We start from the raw sequence: 22,717 nt of genomic DNA on the forward strand, positions 1-22,717 counted from the left end.
AGCAGGGGTTAGCAAAGCTTAGAATTGGTGCCATAGACTCATCTACTATGGATTAATGAAGGTGGTAGCATGGCATGGTGAACACAAAATTGGGTGGCACAACTTAGAAACTGAGCTTTCTAACTGTAGCTTTCAGGTTGGTACAGGACAAGCTATTGTTCTACCACTGTATTCCCAAACAGATAATAGAGAAAAAGGTTAAATCCTGAAAACTTGGTATATGACAAAAGAAAACAAGAGATAAATTAAAAAGAAATTTTAAAGGTATGTTTTAAGGTTTATAGGGAGTATAAAATTGTAGTTTCTAAATTATAAAACATGGCATAGACATAACAAATCTAACTAAATATAAAATACTCATGGATGGTTTTTTAAATAATAATAACTTATTTATCAACACATCTGTTGCCTCAAGATATCCTCTTAAAATATTCATGAAGTCTTTTATTTTTAACAATAATAATTTAAAAAACATATTTATCAACACAGCTGTTGCCTCCAAATACCCTCTAAAATGTCACTGTGCATAGTTCCTAGGAAGTCTTCACTTTAAAAGTAGAAAGAATGAATGGGTTGGTACCTCTTTGGCAACGGTGTGCCAGTGAAGGTGGGTTTCACAAACATCCATCCTCTCCTGGTGTAAGAATTTGCACTTGTCGGGAACGAGGAGGGCATCGCTTACAAACTCACCAACTGCAAGAAAGGAAAACAGCTTCATGTCATCCCGTCTGCATCCCAAGGGTCTTATCCCAGTGACAGTAACAAGGAAAGATGGGCTGAAAGAACTTCAGAGAGGTTATACGGCTTTTAGAATGGTGAAGTAATCAATCCAGGAAAGACTAGTACGTTTAGAATGTTGAGTCCTGCTTCCTTAAACAGCCAAGTTCCTTGTCACATTACCTTGATGGTTAAAATACTTCCTACATGTCTTAAGTGAAACTTTAACTTAACTAGTATGAATCTCTGACTGCAAATTAATCATACAAAAAATTGTCATTCAATTGCAACAAGGATTAAAAAATGACAGATTGACACTGCCTAGGCAATCACTGGGAAGAATCAAAATAAATGATTGTCCACTCCTCTTTCTTGGACATTTTAATCTCTTTGTAAGCTAATAGAAAATTTAGCATTTTTCTACTTCCTAAACAAACAAAATCTATATATATATATACATATGTGTATTATTATTATTTTTAATATATGCTTAGTGTTTTTATTTTATTTTATTTTTGATCATCAAGAAATTTAATTAAAGTAATGGTTACTTTTCAAGTGTATGGAATCACAGAGGAAAACAGAGAAATTCAACTAGATCCATAAAATTTTACTTCTTAAAAAAATATCTAGGGCTTCCCTGGTGGCGCAGTGGTCGAGGGTCCGCCTGCCGATGCAGGGGATGCAGGTTTGTGTCCTGGTCCAGGAGGATCCCACATGCCGCGGAGCAGCTGGGCCCGTGAGCCATGGACACTGAGCCTGTGCATCCGAAGCCTGTGCTCCGCAACGGGAGAGGCCACAACAGTGAGAGGTCCGCACACCGCAAAAAATAAATAAATAAATAAATTATATATATATATATATATATATATATATATATCTGAAGCAAATACACATATGTGTATTATATGTTTATATACAATACACATATATACACATAGAGAGTTTAATTCAATTAAATTATGAAAACTCCTTAGACTTTTGCTATATATATTTTTAAAATTGTATAACATGCAAACTATTTTTAGCATTGCTGGTACTTCAGATATAAAGATATTATTGATACAGGGCTTCCCTGGTGGCGCAGTGGTTGAGTCCGCCTGCCGATGCAGGGGACACGGGTTCGTGCCCCGGTCCGGGAGGATCCCACATGCCGCGGCTCGGCTGGGCCCGTGAGCCATGGCCGCTGAGCCTGCGCGTCCGGAGCCTGTGCTCCGCAACGGGAGAGGCCACAACAGTGAGAGGCCCGCATACCCCCCCACCAAAAACAAAAAACAAACAAACAAACAAAAGATATTATTGATACATAAAGTCCTATAAGAATTCACATTCTCATAAGGGTGAAAGTTGGATAATTACAACATAATGTATAAGCTGTGGGCTTAATTTTTTTTGTTGTTTTTGCAGTACGCGGGCCTCTCACTGTTGTGGCCTCTCCCGTTGCGGAGCACAGGCTCCAGACGCGCAGGCTCAGCAGCCATGGCTCACGGGCCCAGCCGCTCTGCGGCATGTGGGATCTTCCCGGACCGGGGCACGAACCCGTGTGCCCTGCATCGGCAGGCGGACTCTCAACCACTGCACCACCAGGGAAGCGCTGTGAGCTTAATTTTTATTTGCTTTGTTCACTACAGATCCCCAGCTTTCAGCATAGATTCTGAACACAGTAGGCAATAAAAGTCTTGATGAATGAAGAAATTAAACGCTGTAATAGAGATAAAGTGATGGGCCAACATAGTGAACATAGCTGCTTGAGTGTGCTGGGAAAGACCTCAAAATAGAAATAACATTAGAGATGAGTCTAAATGGATGAGCAGGAGTGTGACATGTAGGAAATGAATGGGAAGGTGCAAGATGTAAGGACAGTATCTATCTTGTTTAACGTCCTATTCCCAATCCATGGTCCAGTGTTGGCAAACATGACCATATTGGATGGATGGATGGTTGGAAGGATGGCAAAAGAAAACCTTCTGTGCAAAGAAAGAATAAGGGACAAAGCATATCTTTAGAAGACACAGAAGTTCACTCTGGCTGGAACACATGGTAAGTGGGAAAAAATGTCCAGAAATAAATAAGCTGGAGAAATATGGTGGACTCCAGTTTTAGAGTCTAAGCTTTTAGATGCCATTTTGGATGCAACATAGGCCAAAGGATATTTTAAACAAGAATGATGTGCTCAAGTTTGATTTTCAGGTAAACTCTTTAATCAAGTGAAGGATGGACTAGCGTTTAGAGACCATGAAAGCAGGGAGACCACTGAGTAAGGTACTGCAATCCTTCAAGCAAGACATGCGGGAAGAGATTTAAAGCAACGACTACAAATGAGCAAGGAATACAAGTTGTCCACAGATCAGAAAGACAAGAACAATTTTTTTACTTTTATAGTCTGTTGCATGAAATTTTCTGAAATGCTACATAAAGAGATAAATGTCCTAAGAAGGGGAAGAAAAAAACTTTTCACTCCCATTATAAAAAAGGGGCTTGTGGGATCTTAGTCCCGACCAGTGATTGAACCCGGGCCCTTGGCAGTGAAAGTGCAGAGCCCTAACCACTGGATCACTGGGGAATTCCCTAAAAGTGTTCTTTAAAACTCTCTTTCTGGGCTTCACTGGTGGCGCAGTGGTTGAGAGTCCGCCTGCCGATGCAGGGAACACGGGTTCGTGCCCCGGTCCGGGAAGATCCCACATGCCGCGGAGCGGCTGGGCCCGTGGGCCATGGCCACTGGGCCTGCGTGTCCGGAGCCTGTGCTCCGCAACGGGAGAGGCCACAACAGTGAGAGGCCCGCGTACAGCAAAAAAAACCCCAAGAAAAACAAAACAAAAAAAACCCTCTTTCTATAAAGGTGCTTAAATTTTAGTCTGTTTCTAGCTGAAACATGCACGTCTCATGATATTTACGTGTTTAGTTTAATAAATAATATTTAGATAAAATCTAAGCAAATCACAGGGGATAAACAGCGTCATCTTGTCATTCCTCAAATCTTTGAAACAATCGGTGGTGCCCACAGCATCGTATTGTGAGTCACAGAGAATGCAAGAATTAATGAGACACGTTGCTCCCAAGGGCTGTGTGCAGTTGGTACTTGGTGAGAAAGGAACGCTTGAGTCCATGGAGTGGCTAGTTCTCCATATGCATCACTGCATCTCAGCTCCACAACAGCTGTGTGATGGATCTCTTATAATATAAATCTCATTTCCCAGAAACATGTCTAAGGCCGCCTACCTTCAGGAGATTATAACCTAGCCCCAAAGATAAACATTAAACTATAAACTCTAAGGAAAGAAATGACATAATGCAAGTGATGTCACATTCTTTTGCTTTTACATAGAATACTGTAAAACAAAACAACAAATAAAACAAACAAACAAAAAAAACCAAACTAAAACCAGATGAGTTGGGAGAATGGAAAAAAAAATCCTCATCCAAAACCAATCTACCTTTCTCCAAGTGGACTCTTCATGGTTTCTCAGGGCAGGCAATCAACCATAGCAAGAATACTTTATATCTGAGGCATCCCAATTTTCAAGGCCACAGGAAGCCAGAAGTGACCAGTGGCCTGAAGATGCTTGCCTGATTTATTAGCTCTGGTCTGTCAAGCCATACTGCCATATCTACAAATGTCTGAAATACTAAGCAATGTTTTTCTATTTTACAAGTAGTTATGGGGAAAGATTCAATGTCTGGCCCAAAGCTATTAAATCAGTTTATGAGACAATCAGGAGAAGATATCAGATACTCCCAACTTTGTCCTGAAATAGTTCTTGTGGCATAAACTGGGTAATAGCTGCCAGACAACAAAGTGTCTTGTTTTACTTGACCTTAGGCCAATCTGCTGAGGAGTAGATTTTAATGCAAAGTCAAAGTCACTGAAAGATATTTACCCTGGTACAATCTAATGTTCATCAAAAGGACACGTACAGCATTAATTTATAAAAGGATATTTGATTTTTTTTTTAATTTGGAAAATGACACTTCATTTCGTAGTGTAAAGATGCTCTTAGGTTTCTAATATTGCACATAATCCAAGAAATGTATGTCCCTCAAATGAGATTGTTTTTTTAAAGGACTAATACTGGTTATTTAATAGGCCCTCGGGACTAATGGCAAAATAGAAAACTCATTGTACTCTAACATCAAAATAAAATTCAGCAAAGACTGCATTTTACAACCTTGCTTATATTACTTTCAAAACTGATGAAACATACTAGAATGTTACACATCAGAAATTTTAAAGTAATTAAACCACAAAAATCTGTTAAAATTTTTTTTAATAAGGAATTAAAGAGAAGTAGTAAAAATATAACGAGTCCTTTTTCAGAAACGGGTTTAGTTTAACATGGTTTATGTTTCCTCTCTTTTTAATTCTAAAAGCATTATTCTTAAAAACCTATGATATGACAGAGGATTATGTGGGAACTCTCTGTACTTTCCACTCAATTTTGCTGTGAACCTAAAATTGCTCTAAAAAATAGTTGTTTAATTAAAAAAAAATCTGATAGTATATATACCTGGAGTTTCCATATAGAACCATGCACACTTTAATTTTTAAAACAAACCTTCTGTTTATTTGGTTTGATCCTCAGGTAGAAAAAAAAAATTAACAGAATTCAAGTGAAAGAGACCAAAATAAATTAAGTATCATAATGAGATAATTAAGTATCATAATGTTTCGGCTAATGCTGAACTTTAGGAATTTGGCACCATTTAATCCTAGTGGTTCAATTCAGTATACACTGTGCATATTTACTGATAATCATACAACCTGGTTTCTTGTTTTAAAAATTCACAATTTATATTACACACACTGCAATTGAAAGGGAATTTTCACAGCTAAGGAACAAAATCTGTGCTTGGCTTCTTAGCTAAAAAGTCTTGGCAAGGTAAACAATAATGCCAAATTCAGCTGAGACTCTGCAAGCATCAATCCACTGGCTCTTTGGTGGTCTTTGAGAGGATTGGCTTACTTAAATTACCTCATTTTGCAGATGGGAGGGAAATAATCCAGGTCAAGTGGCCTGCCCACAGAGCCAGCTGGCGGTGGAACTGACCTGAAAATCTGAATCTCTGGACTCTCCATCCAAGTGTGGTAACTCAACTTGCTGCCATTTAAAGTCTGCTCGAAATGGGTTATTTGGCTAATTCCCTTTGGCTTTTATAAAAGTAGATTCACGTTTGGACTACAAAATACTTCAGTGTTGTGATCTACAATGTGGCAGTTTGACAATAAAACTGGATTTAAATTAGCTAGCAAGTCATGTGAAACAGCTGAAAATGCATTCTACTGCACAGAATAGAGCACAGGATAAACACAGAAGAGAATGCATGACAAACAGTGGCTTAAAAACACGATGGGAGGGCTTCCCTGGTGGCGCAGTGGTTGAGAGTCCACCTGCCGATGCAGGGGACACGGGTTCGTGCCCCGGTCTGGGAAGATCCCACATGCCGCGGAGCGGCTGGGCCCATGAGCCATGGCCACTGAGCCTGCACGTCTGGAGTCTGTGCTCCGCAATGGGAGAGGCCACAACAGTGAGAGGCCCGCGTATTGAAAAAAGAAAAAAAAAAAAACACGATGGGATGATTTCTCTGCAATAAGAAGTCTGGTATTGAGGCTGAAGCTACTGCAGATGTTCAATGCTGCCCTCAGGGACTAGGTTATTCCTATCTTTCTGCACTGCTGTCCTTAGCATGTTGGCATTTGTCATGATGTCTTATGGTCACAGAATCTTAAGACTTCATATCCAAGTTTCAGACAGGAACAGGAAGAAAAGGCCAAGGGATGAAGGATTTTTGGTATGTATTTTTTCCCTATTAAAGATTTGCTGTCTTATATGGGAGGAACATCCTCCCCAGTATCCACATCCTATATACCATAGCTATGTTATCTGGCACACTAAGCTGCCAGGGAATCTGCAGAAAGTATTTTTGGCTGAGCACACTGTCATCATGAATTAAAAAAATCTGGAATTCTGTTCGAAAAGAAGAACTGGAAATGAATATTAAACAGGCAAGTACTATGAAATTTGAAGATAGGAATGTATTTTTCAATTTCTTCATGTTCCTTTTCAAGAGACAGATGATTCCAGGAAGAAAATAGAATAGAGCAAAAGTATTACAGCTAAAACCAAAGAGACTGTGAATCCATGGCACAGGGAGGGAGAAAAGGGGGGAAAGGATATCAGAGGAAAGAACAGAATTTCTCAAAACTGAGGCTGCTAAGTTTTTGAGAGTCAGAGTGGGATTGAACAGATTGATTAAAAAAGATTCCAGAACCACACTTATGTTCTTCAAGACACAGAAAGCTCAGATGAATAAACTGTGTTTCTATGAATTCACAAAGACTAAAATGGTGTTGGCTAGAAACATCTGAAGTCTTTGTATTTTGGCCCAAGGTGTAACCTCTCCTCCTTGTCTCTCAAGAGTTAAGGGAAAGGGGGCGGGAGAACATTCTAGCAGTGGAATTCCTGAAAAATGGCAAAGCCTCAGTTTCCTTCCTTGTGCTATACTCTTCTATGAGAGATGAGATGTGGCCCAGACCTGGCTCTCGAAGGTAAGATTCAATAGTTCCAGTAATTCTGGACCCTGTGCCCAGCACTGGCCTAAATGCTTCCTGGACATCATCTCACATCACACTCAGAACCACACACCAAAGCAGCTATAATGATCTCACTTTATAAGAGAAGAAGGTAAGACTAAGATTTATATAATCATCCCAGCTCACACATGTGGTAAATGGTGGAGTTGGGAGTATGAGTTAATATTCATAAAGCACTCAACTCAGTGCCCACAACAAAGGTGCTCAATAAATTATTTTATTAGTATTATTACTAATACCTTTTCCCCAGTATGTCATCGACCACTAAGGCTTCTCATATTAATACTAATTATAGTTACTTAGAACAGTAACAGCTACTGAAGGCAATGGGGTTTTATTTTCATTACACCATCTCCACCAAGTTATAGTTCTATAGATAAATGGTATTACATTTGAGTATTGCTTATAATGTGAGAGGAAAAAACAGTGGTCATTAGGGTGGGGTGGAATCCCTAGGACAGGAGAAGTAGGGAATCCGAGTGATCAGTGCTTTCGCCTTTCGCATAGGACTCGCGCGCCCTGGCTGTGGGGGTGTTCCCTGAATCCCCTCCGTTGCTCACTGTCCTTCATTCACTAACTCTCCACTGCATACCTTCTATTTTTCCTTAGTGCTGGGAATACAGCAGTCGACTAAAGAGATGAAACTAAATGGGATTCTGGTGGGAAAGATAAAGCAAAAAAGTAAAAGAGAATGTCAGATGGTAATGAACATTACGGAGATAAGGCACATGAAGGGATAGAGGCTTTGGTGGAGGAGGGGGTAAAATTTTAAACAGTGTTCAGGGAAAGTCTCACTAAAAATAGGACATGTGAGTGAAGACCTGAGGAAGTGAGGTAACAAACCAACCAGATCTCAGAGGGAGGGACAAGTGCAAAGGCCCTGAGGCAGGAGCCTGCCTGGTGGGTTTACAGAATAGCAAGGGGACCAGTGTCGTCACAGATGAATGACAGACAGGAGGTCACTGAGTGGGAGCAGACTGCACGGGGCCTTAAACATTGCCCACACTCTGGCCAGCACCCTGAGGGGCACTGGAAGACTCTGGCGTGGTTTTCTAAGCGACTTATTCTTGCCCAAGTGGGCAAGATTAGAAGGAGGAAGACCAGGTAGTGAGCTGTGGCAGTGATCCAGTTGGGAGATGACAATGGCTTGGACCAGGATGATGGCAGTAGAGATGGTGGGCAGTGGTGAGAGTCTGGATACAGTGTGAAGACAGAATCTAAAGGATTAACTGAGGGGCATAAGAGAAAAAGTGTCAAGAATCTAACTGGCTCCATTCCAGTAGCTAGAAGATGCTTTATACTGAAGACGGCAGAAAACGATTGGGCAAGACTCTCCTAATCTTTCCCAGGGCATGTGCAGACGAGTAGAACATTCCAGATTCATGTACTTAGTAACCTACACTACTGCATCCATGCATATCAAAGTGGGAACTGTAAACAAGCATTCACTCAGGTGATTTTTAATTTTACCATGTCAGACTCTTCCTCTGCTAACATTTTTATTGAATTTGCTCATTACATATTGATATTTTGTAACTTTCACATGTTAACAAATAGGCTGGGACATTTTTCTGGAAGGTATTTGTGTTCAAGAGATGGAAAGAATAGTTATAGAAGCACCCAAAATACTTTTCAACAAACTTTTCATGTGATAGAACTGTTATGGTCTTTGCTTCAGAGAATGGGTAGTTACTGGGTTCTCAAAGAGGACTTGGGACAAGGGTGAATTACCCATTTGAAAAGATACATGCACCCCAAAGTTCATAGCAGCACTATTTACAATAGCCAAGACATGGAAGCAACCTAAATGTCCATCAACAAATGAATGGATAAAGAAGATGTGGTATGTGTGTGTGTGTGTGTGTATATATATATATATATATATATATATATATATATATATATTATGGAATATTACTCAACCATACAAAAGATGGAAGTAATGCTACTTGCAGCAACATGGATGGACCTAGAGATTATCAGACTAAGTGAAATAAGCCAGACAGAGAAAGACGAACACCATATGATATCACTTATATGTGGAATCTAAAAAAAATATATACAAATGAACTTATTTGCAAAACAGAAATATACCCACAGACATAGAAAACAAACTTACGGTTACCAAAGGGGAAAGGTAGGGGGGATAAATTAGGAGGTTGGTATTAACATATACACACTACTATATATGAAATAGATAACCAACAAGGACCTACTGTATAGCACAGGGAACTGTACTCAATATTTTGTAATACCCTATAAGGGAAAAGATCTGAAAAAGAATACATATATATGTGTATATATATATATATATATATATATATATATATATATATATATACACACACACACACACACACACACACACACACACACACATATGTATAACTGAATCATTGTGCTGTACACCTGAAACTAACATTGTAAATCAACTATACTTCAATTAGAAAAACAACAGGGCTTCCCTGGTGGCGCAGTGGTTGAGAGTCTGCCTGCTGATGCAGGGGACACAGGTTCGTGCCCCGGTCCAGGAAGATCCCACATGCCGCGTAGCGGCTAGGCCCGTGAGCCATGGCCCCTGAGCCTGCGTGTCCGGAGCCTGTGCTCCTCAACGGGAGAGGCCACAACAGTGAGAGGCCCGCGTACCGCAAAAACAAACAAACAAACAAAACAACAAAAACCGTGACTGTTGCTATCACCAACATTTCACAGTAACTATCACCAGATAGCAGTGAGAACTGACAGATGGCAGTCTTCAGATCAGAACTGTTTGCCAGATGGCAGAAATTACATGAATCAAGATAAGAAAAAGGCAAAAGAAGTGAAAACTAAAAGTTTCCCCTAAATCCTCTCTCTAATTTTTTCAAGTGAATGGAGCCCAGTCTCACGTACATACACAAATGGCAGCTTGTACTAGATAGAAATAGTCTTTTACCCAGGCTCTGAATAACACTGGTCTTAAGATGATGAAAACAGTGCAAAGGACATATGTTAAAAAGACAAGAATAAAATAAACGTTTGTTAGCAATTTTGCAGCTTTTTAAAAGCCTCACAAAGGTATGAGCTAACAACTCTGATACTGTTCAGCAAGTGCACAATTGAACAATTGTGTAAATAGAAGGTGGATGGTGGGACCAGGTTTCCCACTGTTGGAGTGAGAATTTACAGATGAGCAAGGGGAGGAGGAAGAAGTATCCGTGTAATAACAGATTAGAGTTGGAGACATAAGGATGAACTGATATTTAGCTTAATATAGATACAAATGGTTAGCTATAGAAATATTCATACAAGGAGGACTATACACAAATATAACGCCTCACTCTGTCAGTTGAGAGGACTTAAAAGCAAAGATGTTCCAGTAGCAATGAGCACACCTGACGCCCAGATCTCAGTTTTTAATATTATTCTCCAATAAAAGGAACCACAGCTCCTTAGAGGAATAATGGATTCTAGGATTGGGACATAAAATATAGAAGATGAGTTGGAACAACTTGTGGAGAAAAAAATAAAAGAAGGTATTTCAAATAAGCACAGGAGGGCTTCCCTGGTGGCGCAGTGGTTGAGAGTCCGCCTGCCGATGCAGGGGACATGGGTTCGTGCCCCGGTCCGGGAGGATCCACGTGCTGCGGAGCGGCTGGGCCTGTGAGCCATGGCCTCTGAGCCTGGGTGTCCGCAGCAGCCTTTGCTCCGCAGCAGGAGAGGCCACAACGGTGAGAGGCCCGCATACCGCAAAAAAAAAAAAAAAAAAAAAAAAAAAAGCATAGGAGCTAAATGAATGAGCTTCCAAAGGCCAAAACTGGAACAATTTGAGTAATAATATATATGTGTGTATATATATATATAAAATTAATAAAGTAGTGTTAGATTATAACACAAAATATAAAATATTTATTTATGAGTCAAAATAACTGAATAAATAAATGGGTGGAAAGAGGCAAATTCTGCCTGTGCAGAATTCCAAATCATCTATGCCCTTGAGGAGGTGAGGCATAATGGTCTTAATTGTGGGCTATGCCTAGTGATTTCCTTTTGAAGAGTTCAATACACAATGGGGAGAAAAGAGCATCTTTATAGTGGAGAAACCTGACAACCACTACCCCAGCCATGCGATCAAAGTCAACAACAGTTACATATCATGTTGATAATAGATGCCCTTGATGTGATATGATGAAAAGGGCACTTACCTCTGTAGTCTTTCTTCCAAAAACCCATAACCCCAGCCTAAGCATGAGAAAATTGCAACAGAGGGACATCTAACAAAATACCTGACCAGTACTCCTCAAAACTGCCAAGGTCATCAAAAAGGAAGGTATGAGAAACTGTCATGGCCAAGAAGGGGCTGAGAAGACCTGGCAAGTAAATGTCATGCGGTGTTCTGGATGGGATCTTGGAACAGAGAAAGGACTTTAGGTAAAAGCTAAGGACATAAATAAGGTATGAATAAAGGACAGACTTTATTAATAATGTATCAAAATTGGTTCATTAACTGTAACTAATGTACCATATTAATGTAAGATGTTAATATTAGGGGAAACTGGGCAAGGTGGTGTATGGGAACTCTCTGGGCTATCCTGTCAATTTTTTTGTCAATCTAAAACTTAAAGTAATGCCTACTTAAAAATATTCGAAGCTTCCGCAACAAATTTTAATAAGGACATACCTATTTACATCTATATCAACATTGTGGCCTTCAAAAACTGTCCATGAAATTACTGTCAACTGAAAAGAACTTGTGTTAAAAAAGATCTTTACTAACTTGGGTTTTTCGTCTATGTCATCTAAAATAACTAGACAAAGCTTAGTTTTAGATTTTCTTAGCAAATCTCTTTTTCAATAATTTGTGTAATGTGTGGCATTTAAATTCTTTTAAAAATTTCAGAATATTCACACATATATCAATAATAAAGGAAATTCTTTGCTTTTCAAGTTTAACCTTGTCTTAGAAATGTAAAAGTCACTGATCACAGAATTCAATTCCTCTTTATGGATTAGGAAACTTAGGCCTGATCTGGTTTCTGTCTAGTTAATAACAGAACCAGGTTCAACTTTGGGCCCTAAATCTATTGGAACGCTCACTATTTCAGCAAAGTGTTACAGTATTCCACAAATTCTTTTTCTGGTTTTGTTTTTAAATTTTATTGAAGTATAGTTGATTTACAATAGTGTATAAGTCTCAGGTGAACAGCACAGCAATTCAGATATATATATTCTTTTTCAGACTTTTCCCTTATAGGTTATTACATAATATTGAGTATAGTTCCCTGAGCTATACACTAGGTCCTTGTTGGTTATCTATGTTATACAAAGTCATGTGTATATGTTAATCCTAGCCTCCTAATTTATCCCTCCCCTCCTCCTTTCCCCTTTGGTACCCATAAGTTTGTTTTCTGTGTCTGTGAGTCTCTTTCTGTTTTGGAAATAAGTTCATTTGTGTCTTTTTTTTGGATTCCACATATAAGTGATATCATATGATATTTGTCTTTCTCTGTCTGATTTACTTCACTTAGTATGATAATCTCTAGGTCCATCCATGCTGCTGCAGATGACAATATTCCACAAATTCTGAATCATGCCTTCCTCACCAAACCACCCAAGATTAGTTAAGTTACATGTGTTTTTTCTGTTGCCCCTTTTTTATTGCTTTATTACTCATATTCTTGATTTTTATTAATAATGGGCCTTTTTAATGCTTATATTTGTAATTATCCCAACATCAGTTAAAAGATGGAATTATGAAAATAATCGTTGTTAAATCTTTCCAGGTCGGGGGTTCTCAAACTTTAAAGTGCTTCAGAGTCACCTTGGGATGCTTGACCAGACAGTAGTAGAGCCATCCCCTTCTGGCCCCAAGACCTGGACCTGATCTGGGATGGGTGTGAAAACACACCTCCTCAGAGGGATTCGGATTCAGGTGGCTCATGGACCACACTTTGAGAAATGATGTTTGGAACAGGGTTTCTCAAGCTTTAACGTGTACCCGAATCACCTGGGGATCTTGTTAAAATGCAGTTTCTGATTGGAAAAGTCTAGGGTGGGACTGATTCTACTTTTCTAACAAGCTCCCAAGTGACTGGATTCAGCTGCTCCTTCAGGTAGCAAGGGTGTCCTTAAGATAATCCATTATAACTCATTAAGTGTGTGTTTGGTTTTTTTTTTAAGTTACAGGTTATTGCATTAGGAAACACTTTTTAGAATGGCTTTTCTTTTTCTTTTTAATAGTGGTAAAATACACATAACATAGAATTTACCATCTTAACCATTTTTAAGGGTACAGTTCAGCAGTGTTAAGTACATTCACACTGTTGTGAAACCAATCTCCAGAACTCTTTTCATCTTGCAAAACTGAAACTCTATACCCATTAAACAAGTCCCCATTTCCCTCTCCCCCAATCCCCTGGCAACCACCATTCTACAATACTTTCTGTCTTTATGAATTTGACTATTCTAGGTACCTCATATGAGTGGAATCATACTGTATTTGCCTTTTTGTGACTGGCTTGGTCTGTCCCTATTTTGAAAAAAATAATCAAACCTTCTACACCCTCCTTCCATAAGCCTGTGTTCTGTCCCACAGATTGGTGACATTGGCACCATCTTAAGAATTGAGCACATTTTCACACATCCCTAAGAGCCAAGTCTCTCCTGTTTTGTCTTTTGTTTCTTTAATCCCAGAAGTTATCACAAAATAGGGTAGAAAGTGTTCTAGATTTGAGGCAGAGGGGAGGAAACTAACTACACAGTGACTCAGGGGATGGAATGATTTCCGTATGTGAAAAGGTGAGGCGAACAAAGCCTCCCGGCCAAAGATGTTCAAATAGGATGAGGAACAAGAATAAAAATTAAAACCCAACATGATTTGCTTGAACTTTAAAGGATCATCTCTATTACCACTGAGTAATTCTGAATACCCGTCTGTACTCAGTACCATGAAGGATACAAAAGAACTGAGACATAATCCTGCACCAGAAGAGCTTTGAGCAGTCCTGTCCAATGGAAATGTAATATGGGCCATATATGAGGTTTTTAATTTCTAGTAGCCACATTACAAAAGTAAAAAGAAATGGGTAAAATTAATTTTATAATATACTTTCTTTAACCCAGTATACCCCAGATTTTATCATTTCAACATGCAATCAATGTAAAAAATTATTACTAAGACATTCTACATTCTTTTTTTTTACCCCTCAGACTCTCTGATATCTGATGTGTATATTCCACTTGTAGCACACACCACTTTGGACTAGAACATTCCAAGTGCTCAATAGCCTCATGTGGCTAGTGGTCGGTACTAGCTTAGCTTCAAATTTTAAAGATCACGAATATCTTTCAAAGAGTGATGAGTTGAACGTGGACAGGTTGAGGTTAGGAGGGAAACTGAATCTAAGGATACGTGTCTAAACAGAAATAAACGTAAGATTGAATACACTGAGAAGACTATATACCCAGTTCTATATGCCATCACAACACCATATATTTAATCACTGAAAGGGATAGTCAATTTGTTACTACTGTTTACCCTATTTACCAGCAAAATGCCCTTTTGCCCTCATTTCTCCTTTTGCACTTCTCGTATTATAATTTGTACTCATGAACATGCGATTAATTCAAATTTAAATAAGGTTTCCTTTACACCTACTCATTTTTAGCCTATTTCAGTCTTCTACATTTTGAGAGATGAGATAAAAAGCTGATATTATAGAGATATCCTGCTAAATTCTCTTTTTCATCTCTTGAAAATGCAAGTATCCTCACTGGCTGCTTTCTCCTAACATTTTCTTGCTTTCTGACATTAAAAAAATTCATAGCCTGATGGGTTTTAAAGATGCAATTAATTGGGGTTATGTATGGGGGCTTTTAAAAAGCCACATAATTGCCAACAAAATACCAATCAGGCTGATGCATGGTGAGGCAAAAGAACCACCAGCTATTACCAAAACCTTAAATTATACAGAGAGGTAAAAATATACAGCATGTTTTGTCCATATACCTTACTCAGAAACCCATGTGTGAGGCAGGCTATAATCAAAAACAGGAAGAGGTGCTTTCACAGATGAACTTCTCAACAGAGTTGTGGACTGTCACTTTCAAGCCCCGGACTTGCTCTTTCCAACCCATCACCAACAATCTTGGGCAAGTCTTCTTTCAAGGTCAGCAGCAACAAATGCATTAGTCTCTTCTCAGCCCTCAAATCAGCTGTCTGCTCTCTACCATATCACCTTCTTCCTTAAATTCTGTCTTCTCTAGGAACACTTGCCCTCCTGTTCTCTATCTTAAGCTAGTCATCCTTTCCCTCTCATTGACTCCGCTTTGAGTTAACTCTGATTATAAAGTAAGACTCTGTCCTCGACCCTCTGCTAGTACTTTCTCACTTCTTAGTCATGCCTAAGGATTCAACAGCCTCCTCTACTCTCAGTGTTGACCTTTCAGTCAACATTTCCATTCCTTCGCTGGACACTCACATGGAGAGCATTGCTTTTAGCAATCGTATTAGAATCAAGTACCAACTGACCATCAACTCCTGGAACTGTACCCAAAGAACAATAAGCAATTCCTCACTGGGTCAAAATCTATCTTATATGGAAGCAATATAAGGGAATAAAACCAACATGCAACTTTTTTTTTTCACATACAATTCAGTTTATTTGCTGTTTTACAACTTATAATTCCAAACGCTTTACAATAATACATTTTCTTAACTTGTTTATTGGTAAAATAACTTTAGCAGTTCCAATCAAGAGGGAGATCACACATTCTAAGCCATCATGACCATGAAATATTTAGCTCTTCCTTGTAGCTGGAGCTCAGCAATTTGTTTCCTCTACATCTGCTGCATATTTCCTAAACTTTATAGCATCTTCCTTGAATTTCTGTTACTTTGCAAGGTACCTTGGTTTTTGATCTCTCACAGTTACATTCCATTGATTTATGAGAGGCTCTCTTGAACTCCAATCCCTCCTGCTCAGCCATGGTATGTTCCTTTCAGAGCCTGCCGTGAGGGGTTGGGGAGGGAGAGAGCTCTCAGGTGGCACCCTGATTATCGTACCAGCCTTGAGATAAAACCTTCCTTTGGAAGATGTCAGAGGGCCCTGAGGGCTAACTTCTTCAAGGAGACAGTCTACCTCACACATTCTAACAACTTCCTCTTCCAACTCAAGAGGCTTCTGAATCCTCAGGAAGCACAATGCTCAAGCCAGCGTTTTTCCTCAACTAAGAGACTGTCTTAACGTTTGAGAAGCTACTCAGGTCTTCCAGCTTCCTGCTTTCACTGTCTTCTTAATCTCTGCACACTTTTTGAAGTTCTCATTATACACCTCGTCAATCTCATCATTTGTGATTACTTCTTCTTTTGGTTTTTCCCATGATCCCTTTATTTTGCAGTAAGGAGAGGACGCTCCACCCATGGAGGGCATCTGCCCAGGGGGTTTCTAGAGCTGTGCATCGTTGGTACCACCAGCTCCTGTCACACTGGGTGGCCTTAGCCACTTTGTTGACCTGGGCCAGCCGGGTATGGGAGGGAACACACCCCTCAGAGTAGCTATTACTCTCTACCACTTCATCTTCATCCAGGTTCCTACCCTCCACTGACATCTGCTCTGCTCCCTTTCTACTGCTTTCTGGTGAAGGTTTGGGGGCATTTCTCAGACTGTGCATCATACCACAACATTCAACATTTTGAGGGAGCCCCAAATGGGGGCTGAAGAAATTCTACTTGGTTGTAAAACCCAGGTCCCCTATCCCACTAAGCTATGCTTCTATTTTCTCCGGGAATATTTATCACCGATTTGTGTCCCTATCCCCACGGGCTGTACCTCTACTCCACTCAAACTATCCATATTTCGGCAGATGGGGCTCAGATCGTATCAGATGTAAAAATGTTCTGAAATTCTGAACTCCAGTAAACCATTCTCTGAGTGAAAATATATATATATCCTTCTAGTTCTCCCCTCTCCTTTTCACCTCTACAGCTACTACACATGACCCCACATCCCAGACTCTATCACTTGCTAAGGTTAGCAGAGGAGTTTCACTACCTTCATTTTGTTTCCCTGCTGGTCTGGCCTAGGACCTTTAACACATTCATTCAACATCCGTGCTTACAACCAGCTACCACTCCGTGTGTTCATGATGCCCAGACTCGGTTGTTCCAGCCCACCTCTCTCCTAAGTGGGAGACCCCTAACACCCAATCGCCACACTGTGCTCCTTGAGAGCTTATTAAAGTGTCCCTTCTGGATTCTCTTGTGTACAGACTAGACTTGAAATGTCTAGCTTTAGGAGACAATGGAGTTGTCTCCTAACACTCAGAGGAGTAAATGTTGCTCTATATTTCAGGAATGTTCTAATTCACAACTTCCCCCCCAAAAAATTATATCTTAAAAGATGCAAAATTGGGCTTCCCTGGTGGCGCAGTGGTTGAGAGTCCGCCTGCGGATGCAGGGGACACTGGTTCGTGCCCCGGTCCGGGAAGATCCCACATGCCGCAGAGCGGCTGGGCCCGTGAGCCATGGCCGCTGAGCCTGCGCGTCCGGAGCCTGTGCTCCGCAATGGGAGAGGCCACAACAGTGAGAGGCCCACGTACCGCAAAAAAAATTCCAGCAAAAAAGATGCAAAATTATTTAGGGCAAGAGGAAGTAGATAAGGAGAGAATGACGCAGAAAAAGGCACGGCATTTAACAAAAGAGCTAGCCAGGAAATATCTAGGATGTGGTATTTGGAATTAGTACAACCTTTTACGGGTATGAGTACACTGTTCTAAATTCCCAAGGCTTTGTTAAAACATAGAAAAAAGGATTAGAATTCTGTCATTGTACCGGAAACACTATCGAGGGGAGAGGGACACAATATCTAACAGAATAAGAAAATATAAGTATACATGATATCAAGCGCTTCAATAAAAACATGTTTTAGAAATTACCCAGTTCTACTGAGTCATGTTTCAAATATCATGTGAACTTTTCAGTGGGGATGGATCCAGCTAAATTAGAATCTCTCCCTCTGTTAGCACTCCACGGTGGACTTAGGAACTGCCACTCAGATTTGTAAACAAGGCTTAGCTTCATTACTGTCAATCAGTTTGCCAGAGCTCATTGCTCCTGAGAGAACTGAAATAACTGAATTTCTAGACTTCCAAGGAAGAGGGTTTGGGGCAGGAAATTACTACATTAAAGCTTATATATATATTCCAAAAGGTATATCATGAACTATTTGGAGAATTTCCCCTGGAAGATTCTGATCCTACTCTCTAATCCACTGTCTTATGATGCCTTCTAAGTTTGGCCCAACTGAGTTATCTGTCTACACTTGCTGAAACTCACAACTACAAGCAAAGAAATTACTGTGAACCTCTGTGGTAATGCAACATAAAGCCCACATTTTAACAAATAAATAATGGACTTGATAATAAGTGGATACGGGAGTCTGTTTAAAGATACTACAAAAACCCTAGAAAAATCTAAGGTCAGTTAAAAGATACGCACAACTTGAAACTATTGATCAGAGCCATCCTCAACAACATAAGTATTAAAAACTATTTCTGTATTGACCAAATCCCCCGTGTCGTATAACAGAATGAGAACAAGGCTTTTCTTGAACCTAGCAATTTTCTTTTTATCACTGCAACTTCAGTCATGGATGTAAATGAAAATTTCTGCTCACTTTGCTACTTTTCTGCTTGACTGAGGTTGGTAATGAAAACGTCTGTTCCTTTCCAACAGAGTACAGGTGTCATTCCGATTTTACACAGCAGGCAGAGAGTGAATGCATTTGTTTAGATGCAAGATCATTTAAATCTGTGTCACTACAAGCTACAGCCCACTATGGATGTGGCTGTTTAAAATTCTCTTAAGCAATAAAGAAAATGATCAGATGAAAGTACATTCAGGCTTCAAACATTTGCAGACTGGTTCTTCCCATCTGAACACAGCCAGCCCTGTGTGCAGAACTCTGCCAAAGCCCATTCCATTACCCAAACGTCTTCCGGGTAAACAGTCCAAAGTCACATGACAACTCTTGTCTTCAGCTGACTTTTCCAGGGAGCAAATACTCTGAAGAGCAAGAATTCCAGGCATGCAGAAGCTCAGCCTTTAAATCAAACTAAATCTGAGCTAGTTTTTCAAAGTAAGGCCCTGGTGCAGAGAGAAGGCACGCAAAACATGTTGGAAGAAGGCAAATCTCTCATTTGAGATTTAACATTTATAAATGAGGAAAGTATACATGATTAAGGCTTTCAAATACAGGGGTAATTCCAAGGTATCTCTCACTCCAAATAATACCACTTCTGTCTTTTACTCAAAATTGTAAAGATGACTAAAATGTAGACCAAAGGAAAATCATACTTAGAGTCTTCAGTTGTTTTAACCTAGAAATGTTCTGGTTTTGGGAAAATGCTGAGGAAAAACTTTTGATTTTTGGTAAGAATATTTGGTTATCAGAATCATCTAAGAAAAGTGTAAGTGATTTGCTATTTTCTGGCCCAAAGCAGACTTTCTAACAACGCAATTAGGCTAACAGGTCACAGGATCTACATTATGTAAGCTCAAGGTAACCCATTTAATGGCTTAAAGTAGGGTTTACTCAAGGTCACTGTTACATAAGGCAGGCGTGTCCGCCTTTCTCCCAGTCAAAAGAAGCATAAGGTCAGTTTCCCCTCTTGGCCTGATACCCTTCCCACTCATGCCATTACATGATAATTCTAGATGTTTCTTTTTCTTTTTCTTTTTTTTTTGCGGTACACAGGCCTCTAGCTGTTGTGGCCTCTCCCGTTGCAGAGCACAGACTCGGGACGCGCAGGCTCAGCGGCCATGGCTCACGGGCCCAGCAGCTCCACGGCACGTGGGATCTTCCCGGACCGGGGCACGAACCCGGGTCCCCTGCATCGGCTGGCGGACTCTCAACCACTGCACCACCAGGGAAGTCCCTAATCTGGATATCTCAAAGCCTTAACTTTTAAATTTCTATAACAGGGAAGAAGTTGGCTACTTATATAAATCTTAGAAAATGCATATTTCAAAGGCCATATATAGAAGGCCATCTCTTTGGGAAGACAGGGCTGAGGTATTGAAAAAGCCAACTGCACACCAAGTAAGTACAAAAGACATCTTTGGTAACAGTTCTCAAGTGCATATAAACCTTCATCAACTATAACAATAAGTAATAGGTGGTATGTGTGCTTTCTTGGAAATCTGAGCACTTGATAAGACTATCTTATTGTTCTTTAATCATTTAGGCAGCTGTTTAATTAATATTCCTACGCTGGGGCAGTTTTCCATGTTTTGCTTCCAAATGATTTAATTCTCTTCTTCCAGTTACAAATCTTAGTATGAATGGAAGATATACTCACAGCATAATATGGTAAATCCAACACTGAGATCACATCTATATAAAAAATATATATTTTGTACGAAATTTATATGTAAGTTAAAATAGCTAAAAATGTTTTTTTAGAGTCAAATTTTAAGAGGCGATTATGCTTAATTGCATATCTTCATTTCTTTAAAACATGTGAAAAATGAATACATGAATATTTCCTAGGGACTTAAGTTTGATTCATTTTATTCTTGCATACTTGTTGTCATTAACCCACAGAAAAAGCAAAATAAAACAAAGCAACAACAAAAGCCCTTGATGATGGTGATAGCCCAGCATGGGGTGTATTTTTGCATCAATAGCCTGATGCATTAAGCTCATTCAAATGCAATTAATTCCTTTGCATGAAATCAAGCGTCCAGGAGATATTAATAAAAGTTGAAAACAATCCTACCTTTTGCCTAAAACAGATTTTTATCCCAAATGATACAGTAAACCAACAGAGAAAAATAGGATAGGCATATCCCATGCTCATGTGCTCTGTGTTTACTCTGAGACTCCTAAATTCACCAGTTATTGATAAGAAAATCTGGCATACACCTTAGAAGAAATGTCCAGGAAAGCTAAGAGCCAACCAATACTCTGCACTCTTAGCAGTATGCTGCCTGCTCTTTTCCTGCAGGGACAAGGCTAATTATCAAGACTCTGGGAGTCATAGGAAGTCTGTTGACGAGTAAGTACTTGGAGGCCTGGCCTGGATTTAATAACTCAGGATTCATCAAGCCAGACCTTTGGGAAACCAATGCACTGATGAGGTTTCCTAGTATGTGTGTTGTGAGAAAATAAACAACCCAGGAGGACTCATATAAACACTAATATTGAGAAGGCTGCAGAAAAATGAGCCAGAGGAAGACTGGGAGTCAGCAGAGAGAATAACAAAGGCAAGAGCATAATAATAGTGTGGGGAGAAGGCAGTGATCAGCAGGGTTAGACACCACTGAGACGTCAGGAAGGACAAAAAAATGTCTGGGCAAAGAGCTCGTTCACTGGAGCTGAAGGGATGGATACCTCATAATGGCGAACTGGAGGGAGGTGGATGTTGCAAAGATCAGATAGGAATGGCTGACTATCGTATCAAGAAGCACAGCTGTGAATGGGTAGAGCAAGGGTGGAACTAAAGATAGGGGGTTAAGTGACTGACCTGAGGACCCAGAGGTCTTTGATGAACAGGAAAATATGAGAAGGCTAAAAGTTGCTGATACATAAAATAAAATAAAGGGTCTACTGACCAAAGGTCTTTATGAAGTCAATCTCAGATACAGTGAAGTTAAAGAACCTACTGAAGAAAATGTATGCACTGGTACCCATGACTCAAATGAGAATTTTGACTAAAAATTTAAAATGAGAACAAAAATAGAGAAAGAAGCTAAAATTATTTAAATGGCAAAACAGGATAACTTCTTGGCATACTGAAAATTAGCCTACTGTATTAAATATGCTTAGATAATGCAGAATATCATAAGCCCCTGACTGACAATTAATTCTGTTTTCAATAAAGCAAGAAGAAAGAGTCACACGACCAACTCATAGGAAACCAGCAACCTGGAGCTGATGAAGATATACAATAAAGAAGGAGATCTTCAGTGACAGCAGAAAAAAAAAAAAAAAAATCTCTCAAAGTAGTTAAGACTAAAAGGGGAAGATTTAGGGGAACTCCAGCTGGGTAACATTTTTGAAAATACATATACCCCTAAATTAATAAATCAATAGGATGGCCCAAATTTTAATGTCATGAGAAAATTTAAACCTCTAGAAGGGGAGTAATTAACATCTACATATCAAGTACCTACTAAGTACCACATTCACCTCATCATCTAACAAAGGCATTTCAATATGATAGGAATTAATGGTTAGTATACACATATATTATCCTAACTCTTAAGATACAACGTAAAAATGTGAAATAAGTTTGTAGATTCCATTACCATTATAAATGATACTTAGAAGTGGGTTTCTGTTAAAATAACCCTTTATTATTATTAGACTTAAAAGCTAAAGATAATGAAACTGCCATAAACTAATCTAATGGTATCTTTTATGTCCGAAT

At 39.5% G+C, this 22,717-nt stretch overlaps 1 protein-coding gene across 7 annotated transcripts in view; it reads right to left on the reverse strand.

The window, feature by feature from the left end:
- Positions 1–22,717, reverse strand: part of APP (amyloid beta precursor protein) — a 275,416-nt gene that overhangs the window by 162,311 nt on the left and 90,388 nt on the right. For all 7 annotated transcript variants that reach the window (XM_065876966.1, XM_065876968.1, XM_065876967.1 and 4 more), the window contains one exon: positions 581–693. In XM_065876966.1, coding sequence (XP_065733038.1) covers positions 581–693 — 113 coding nt within the window. The remainder of the gene's footprint in view (positions 1–580; positions 694–22,717) is intronic.

The sequence above is a fragment of the Phocoena phocoena genome, chromosome 4 (assembly GCF_963924675.1).
Source record: "Phocoena phocoena chromosome 4, mPhoPho1.1, whole genome shotgun sequence".
Taxonomy (NCBI): Eukaryota; Metazoa; Chordata; class Mammalia; order Artiodactyla; family Phocoenidae; genus Phocoena; species Phocoena phocoena.